Source organism: Mus caroli, unplaced genomic scaffold, assembly GCF_978045245.1.
Source record: "Mus caroli unplaced genomic scaffold, Mus_caroli_1 scaffold_2, whole genome shotgun sequence".
Classification (NCBI taxonomy): Eukaryota; Metazoa; Chordata; class Mammalia; order Rodentia; family Muridae; genus Mus; species Mus caroli.
In genome coordinates, this window is record NW_028227257.1 from 1,254,811 (window position 1) to 1,262,809 (window position 7,999).

Sequence of the window (7,999 nt, forward strand, 5' to 3'; positions counted from 1 at the left end):
TTAAAGCTAAAAGGGGGCTGCTCTCTTCTGACATGCAGAAGGGGCAAATGAGAGAGTTAAAACATTGAGACTTAACATTGTTGGCCCTGCCAGTCAAATGTTCCAGTAACCAGTGGCTGCTTGTCTCTCTCACCTTTTTCTGTAGCTTTCTCATTTCAGTAACTGGAAAGGCATAGTATAAATTCTGACGTGGGGTGCAATTGCTCACTTGAGTTCTTGTTTTCTGGTTTCTGATCAGGCATTGATCTATCATCACAGGCCCCTTTTAGACTACTAGAGGTGGGACTGGGTGTGTGTGCTGGCACATTCAGGGACTGGAGTCTCTCAGCTTCCTGCACACAGGTTCTCAGATGTGGCACTTTACTGCAGAATCTCTTTTTCTGCCTAGTGAAGTCCCCCACAGAAAGCCATGGAAAAGGGTGGGAGCGAGACACAATTCAGATCCTAAAGTTTGTATAAATATTTTGTTTTCCAGGTCTTGAATCACCACGTCCAAATATAATACTTGGGTTAGTAATATGTCAGAAAGTGAAACGTCCTTCAAGTGCTGGTGAGTTAGACAAGACAGATGAGAAGCGGACTCGACTCCAACAGGAAGAACTAGAAACTTCAGTCTATCCCAAAGTAACTGCAGCTTTGCCATCCGAGAAGAAGCCTCCCAAGTACAGTGTGCACTCTATAGACACGGCTGCCAGCAGCACCACACCCCCTGGCTCTCCTCCACCCCCTCCTCCTCTTCCTGAACCCCCAGTATTGAAAATACTGTCATCCCTCAAGCCAGGGTCCACCAGCACTGTCACAGCGCCCACCACATCAGCAGCAATCACTACCACAGCTTCTCCTGTTACTGCTGCCACTTCAAAAACCGCCTCGCCCCTGGAACACATCCTGCAGACTCTCTTTGGGAAAAAGAAATCATTTGAGCCATCTGGAAAAGAATCTGTTGGGTCTACTCTATCTCCACATCAGGATTCCAAGGCCAAGGGGGAGGACACCATGTCGGCAGCTCCTTTGTTGGATCCAATTGTTCAACAGTTTGGTCAATTCTCAAAAGACAAGGCTCTGGAGGAGGAGGAGGAAGATGACAGGCCCTACGACCCTGAGGAAGAGTACAACCCTGAGCGGGCGTTTCATACGCTGCTCCTCGCTGAGCCAGGGAGGCCTCCTGATGTGCAGAGTGTGTCTGAGGCAGCAGAGAGGGAGGAGGTGGCCTATGACCCAGAAGATGAGACCATCTTAGAAGAAGCCAAAGTGACCATTGATGACTTGCCCAATCGCATGTGTATGAAAGTTAGCGCCACAGAAAGGCCTGCCGACTTCACCACCGATGCCTCCAGTGCCTCGCTGGTAGAGCAGCAGAAAATGTTAGAAGAGCTAAATAAACAGATTGAGGAGCAAAAGAGGCAGCTGGAGGAGCAAGAAGAAGCTCTCCGACAGCAGAGGGCTGCTGTGGGTGTGTCCATGGCACACTTCTCTGTGTCAGATGCATTGATGTCACCACCTCCCAAGTCGTCTTTGGGCAAGACAGAGCTGTTCTCTCAAGAACAGCAAGCCCCAGACCCAAGTCAGGGAGCCCTGAACACCAACCACAACTTAGACTCAAGACAAAGCAGGGACCCAAGGCAGGCCAGGCGGCTCGCTGCAGAAAACACAGAGAATGAGTCCCTCCCTAGGGCCCCCACAGGAAGCACACCTGGCCCACAAGGCCCCCTACCTGCCAGGGAGACTCCTGCTGGGACTGCAGTAGTCCAGGGGCCTGGGCTGGCTGCAGAAGCCAAGGAGTCAATGGCTGTTCCCTGGGCTCCAGGTGAAAACGCTGTGTTGAGACCTGAACATGACATCCAAAAATGTGAGCACCCTGGTAACCCTGTCTCATTACCCCTGGACACCAGCCACCTTCCTACAGCTGGGGATGGCTCAGCCAGGCCAGCACCACCCCGCAGAGTGCTGCTGCCCACACCCCCTAGCACCACCTTTCCACCCAGCTTCCCTTTGCAACCTAAGGCCCAAAATTTTAGTTCTGGAAGCAGGGAGCCTTTCTCAGGGCCCACATTTATGTCTCAGGAAACATCTCTTGGCTCATCCCAATATGAGGACCCCAGGGGTGCTCAGTCTGCTGGGAAGAGTGACAGCCCAGTAGCTGATATGGAGGACAGCAGAGAGCCACAGCCTAGGCCTGGTGAGAGTACTACTTCATTCCCCCAACCTGGGCAGAGGGGAGGGGGCCCTCAGCCTCAGTTTCCTGGCCAGCGTGAACCTGCACCACGCACTTTTGGGATGTCGGGTCATCATGGTCCCAGTTTTCCAGGACCTAGGGGGCAAGTCCCACCTTATTCAGAAGAGAACCTTGTTCCTAATAGTGATGGACCAAGAGGCCCTCCACCTGCCAGATTTGGGGCACAGAAGCCACCAATCCCTTCCTTATTCTCTGGGCAACATGGGCCACCTCCCTATGGGGACAACAGGGGACTCTCACCTTCTTATCTTGGTGGGCCCCGAGGAGGAGCACCAACCCAATTTGAAGACCGCAAGGATCCTCATGGGGAGAAAAGGGAATTCCAGGACACTCCGTACAACGAGATGACAGGTGCCCCTGCTCAGTGTGAAGGGCCAGATCAGGCCCAGTTCATGGGGAACAGGGCACCCTTTCAGTTTGGAGGCCAGAGACGGCCACTGCTAACTCAAATGAAAGGGCCCCGTGGAGGACCTCCACCCTCTCAGTTTGGAGGCCAAAGGGGACCACCTCCTGGTCATTTCGTGGGCCCACGTGGGCCCCATCCTAGTCAGTTTGAAAATTCCCGGGGCACTCACCCTGGCCAGTTTGAAGGGGCCAGGGGCCAAGCACCTGGTTTCATGCCAGGCCCCCGGGGCATTCAGCCCCAGCAGTTCGAAGAGCAGAGAGTGAACTCGCCACCAAGGTTTGCCGGCCAGAGGGCATCGGCACCCCTGCCGTATGGAGGACCAAGGGGCCCTGCACCCTTTCCTGAAAAAAATGAGCAGCCACCTTCTCGATTTCACTTTCAAGGCCCATCTTCACAGCCCGTGAAGCCTCCCCCTCGGCCCCTGTTGGAGCTACCAAGCCATCCTCCTCAGCATAGAAAGGACCGATGGGATGAGGCAGGCCCAGCCACTGCTCTGCCTTCCAGTGCTGGGCCTGGACAGGGCCATGAGGCCGATGGGCAGTGGGCCACATCAGAGTTCCGAGAAGGCAAAGGCCATGAATACAGGAGCCCAGCTTTTGAAGGGAGACAGAGGGAGCGATTTGAAGCAGGACCTAAAGAAAAGCCTCTGGACGAGCCTGAAGCCCAAGGGTTGGAAAGCCGGCAGGGCCGGGCATTTGAGGATAGGAGGCGAGAGCGAGAGAGAGGCAGAAACTGGAGTCGAGAAAGAGACTGGGAGAGGAGCCGGGACTGGGACCGGCATCGGGAGTGGGATAAAGGCAGGGATAGGAGCTCCAACAGGGACAGGGAACGAGACAACGACAGGGCTAAGGAATGGGACCGGAGCCGCGAGAGAAGCCGGAATCGTGACCGGGACCGAGAAAGGCGGCGAGACCGAGACAGGTCCCGCAGCAGAGACCGAGACAGGGACCGTGAGAGAGCACGAGACAGGGACCGGGACCGAGGCCGGGACCGGAAGGACCGCAGCAAGAGCAGAGAGAGCCCTCGGGACCTGAAGCCTGAGGCCAGGACCTCTGAGGGGGGCCCTGCTGCAGCCCAGGCCTAGAGGCCATTGCACTCAGGGCTGGGGACATGAGATGCTGGTGTGGACAAAGACCTGTGTCAGTTATTGTATATATAGGCTCAGCCTGGCAAAGACCCCTTTAAAAGCCAAGTGCATAAAATGTGTTGAGCAAAGAGTTTTTGAAATAGCTATGAACTTATATACAGGATATAATATTCTGGACTTCAGGAATTACTGTAATTTTGTGTATAATGGTTTGTTACAAATTTTCCCAACTTTACAATTCTGATTTTTAAAAATATTTCCATTTAAAATTAGAGAAATGGGAAAATGTCTACAAAAGCATATTGCTTTTTTTCAGATTATAAAGTTTTTTCCAATAACTTGACTGGTGTAAGTTTTAAGGGGATTTCAGTGGACCTTAGAGCTAGCTTTCCCTGTGTAGCCATCTCTGCTTCCGTCTATCCAGGGGCTCTTTCTCAGTGCTGTCCTAGTCGGAAAGCACTATTGTCGAGGTGAGCTGGGGGCTGTGCACAAATGCAGCGGTGGAAGAACTGCCTTCTGAGGCCCGCCCAGCTCCCAGCAATGCAGCACCTTACAAGTTTTTTCAGAACATAATTAGAAATAGCCTGTCCTAGTAGAAATTGTTACATTTTAAAATAACAATTTATTTTTAAATGTTCAAATTTATCAGCCTAGAGAAAGAAAAATTCAAAGCATTTAAGAGGGAAGAGACAGGAGTCAAGCATTGCCCATTGCTGCCCTCTGAGTGGCTCTGCAGACTGACAGACTCCAGATAGGTAATGGGTTTGGAAGCTTCTCAGTGGGATGGGGCAAAATCTCGAAACGAAGAGGATGGTGGTGAAGCAGCCTGCTTCGTGGAAGGATATCTGCTGTGTCGCCCCGGTTGCCTCTAAAGATGCTGTGAGAAGGCCGGCTAACGTATCTGACTGTGCAAATATGTTTGATAGTTCCTTTTATATTTTCATAAACTTACTTTTTCAGATAGAGAATTAGCTTCGTTTGTTCTTCGGAGTCTTATTTCACTGTACATCACTACAGATTTTTTCACTTTTTAGCACAGATGTTTAAGTTGAAAAGACATGGGAAAATAGCAATTTGGGATATTTGCTATTGTAAACCAAATAGTAGGCTAAATTACATGAAAGTGTCAGTTTCAACATCTAATATGTGAAGGTTTTTTGTTTTTTTTTTTTAAAAAGTGTAAAGTAAAATTTTCTAACTTAAATGCACAAGCATAAAAATCAAGTGTGTTTCTTTAGGTTTACTTTGTAGAAATTTCTGTACATTGTATTTTGTATTGCAGAGTGTTATATCACTGTCCATTGAAACACAGGACTCCATAGGTTTTGTTACTTGAAGTAGAATAAATATCTACAGAGTTCTTGTCTCTCTCTTCACTCAACCTTGACCTCTAGTTGTCACAGGTACAGGCAAAGGCATCCCACTCCCAATTGGCAACCCTACTTGTGTGTTGGATGCTGCCTGCTGTGCTACAGTATCACCGCCCACAGAGTAATGTGCTGGCTGGTGTTCTATAGAGAACCCTGACTGCAGGTTCATGGGATTACAGGCAGCCTGGAGGTGTCACTGGAGGCAACATGCGCCTTGGCAGAAGGTAGTGGGTCAGAAATGCTTAAGTGCCATGGATAGAATCCAGCCTTTCACTGCTGGCTTTTTAAAGAGAGCTGAGCTGTAGAGCCAACATTCTAGTGGAGTTGGCTCAGCTTAAGTACATGTAGTCCTGCCCTTGACTGCCACCTACTGATAAGACTTGGACCTAAATCCAGCTGCTACATCCCACCCAGTGCAGCAAGAATTTGGCAGGATAATCCTGACCAGCACCCAGCTGAAGTGTTTGCTAGGGCAACTCACCAAAGAAGCCCCTGACAGCCATATCCACTTTCTGTTTTAAGACAGTCTCACTATATAGCCTCAAATTGACAGCAATCCTGCTTCAGCCTCCTGAGTTCTGGGACTGGCACCATTTCTCTAGTTCTCAACTTGACTCTACATGTGTGCCTTGGCTGGGTTATATCACTTGTATTTATTCCCAGGCTCTGTGAAACCTATTGCAGGGTTTGGTGGACAAAGCTTACAGCTCTGGCACACCTGAGAAGGCAGAGTAAGAGGAAAAGAGTTACTAGGGGCCCCAGGCTATGGTAGTGCCTTCCACCTCATACTAGACCCCTGGCAACACCAGCTAGGACATATGTTGCCAAGCCCAGTAACAAGCAAGCAATGGTGTCTGTGTCCCAGCAAAAGCAGTAACGACTGGGTATGTCTGCCGTCATATCTAGGGCAACAACCAGGGGGAAGGCAGCTGGCAGCTGCTTCCCACAGCAGCACACACGTGTGGGTGTGGAGGGGGATGTTCAGCTAATTTAACACCCAGCAGACTGTCAGTAATACTTACATATTTGCTTTCCTCATTGCTGTGACAATAACTGATAGAAACAAGGGAAAAGGACTTAACTCTGATTAGTACTTCAGGGTCAGTGCTTTGTGGAGACAAACAGCAGTCATTGACAGTGAGAGCTTGTGGCCTGTCCTTCTCACATCTTAGTGAATTAAGAAGCATCCCTGGGGCCAGAGAGATGGCTCAGCAGTTAAGAACACTGGCTGTTCTTCCAGAGGTCCTAAGTTCAATTCCCAGCAACCACATGGTAGCTCAATACCATCTATAAATGGATCTGATGCCCTCTTCTGACATGCAGAAGTACATAATGATAGAGCACTCATATATATAAAATGAATCTTTTTTTTTAAAAAAAAAGGACAATTAAAACAAAACATTGCTCAGGACCTGGAGTACAGTTTGGCTGAACCCCTCAAAGCCACCCTTCCCTAACTTGGTGGCCTATGTCAACCAGCTAGGTCCCCTCCCTGTCTTAAAGGTTTTATTAGCTCCCAGAGCAGAGCCTTGTGAATTCAAAATTTTAAGCCTGTGGGGGACATTTCAGAGCCAATTATAATACTTTAATCTACTTTTTTTTTAATTAATAAAATTGAGATTGTGTATAGCATTGTAGGTTTACTGGGTAATTCCTCAAAGCATACCATGTTTACAGCAGGGCTTGGTAGCACACACTTTGTAGGTAGACAGATCTCTGAGTTTAGGGCCAGGGTTGCATAGTGAGACCCTGTCTCAAAAACAGTTTTTTGTTTTTTTTTTTGAAGATTTATTTATTTATTATTATATGTAAGTACACTGTAGCTATCTTCAGACACACCAGAAGAGGGCGTCAGATCTCATTACAGATGGTTGACAGCCACCATGAGGTTGCTGGGATTTGAACTTGGACCTTCAGAAGAGCAGTAGGGTGCTCTTACCCACTGAGCCATCTCACCAGCCCACAGTATTGTTTACAAGGTTTCTACTTAAAAAAAAAAAAAGTTTTTTTGTTTTTTGTTTTTTTGCTTATTTTGGAGTCACCTGTGTTCTGTAAGAAGGCCTGACCAACTCATTGGATCACCAAACTCGACTTTGGTAGAATTGTTTCTTTTTCTGTCACCAGAGCCTTATCTGAGGTGAACAGACATGTTCACATCTTCCCAGGAAGTTAACACAGTAAAAGCTTGCCAGGTGGGGTGTGAGGTGGGGGTGTTGGATGTGGGGTGGGGGTAGGGGCGGGGGGTGCAGTGGGGTGTATCTACAACCCTAGCACTTGGGAGCCTGAGGTAGAAAGACAGCTCAGGACTTGTAGGTTTGTAAAGTCCCAAGTGCTGATGTAGAAAACCAATGGGAAGTACCAGAAGTGTACACGAAAGCCCAAGGCTGCCGTGACATCCTGGTCGGCTCTGGAATGGTCTGCCTTTGCCTTTTTGGTTTGCCATGCTGGTTTCAGGGACACAATTACCAAAATGAAGCTCCAGGGAACAAAGACTTGTGCAAAGGGCGCTGTGTGGCTCCGTAGAAGCCTGGTGCAAGCAGAAAGTCTGGCCCTGTTGATGTACTTCATGCCTTACTGCTCAGGCTTCCTACCTCTCTGCCCTTTGGCCTCAGGGAATACTGCCCTACAGGCCTGGTGCCATTGTTGTATAAAGCTGGCCAAAGACCTGAGACCTCACGGGCATGCTTGCTGCCCCTCTGCCCTCAGGAGACTTATGGCCATCTGTCAACCTTGCTGCCTGAGTTCTTTGTCTCTGAACAAATCAGAGTATACAAAGACAGGGAAACTGTGAGCAGTGTGTTATTCCATGGTGCACACCAGTGTTGTCGACGACCACAGTGCAACTGGGCCACAAAGATGTAACAGGTGACAAGCAGAACACCCGTCCCCTTAGAAAATAT

General features: G+C 49.1%; 1 protein-coding gene across 4 annotated transcripts in view; it reads left to right on the forward strand.

The window, feature by feature from the left end:
* Window positions 1–5,089, forward strand: part of Dido1 (death inducer-obliterator 1) — a 53,690-nt gene extending 48,601 nt beyond the window's left edge. For all 4 annotated transcript variants that reach the window (XM_085831640.1, XM_085831634.1, XM_085831643.1 and 1 more), the window contains exon 16: window positions 476–5,089. In XM_085831640.1, the coding sequence (XP_085687766.1) occupies window positions 476–3,726 (3,251 nt within the window). In that variant the 3' untranslated portion in view covers window positions 3,727–5,089. The remainder of the gene's footprint in view (window positions 1–475) is intronic.
* The last annotated feature ends 2,910 nt before the right edge of the window (window positions 5,090–7,999 follow it).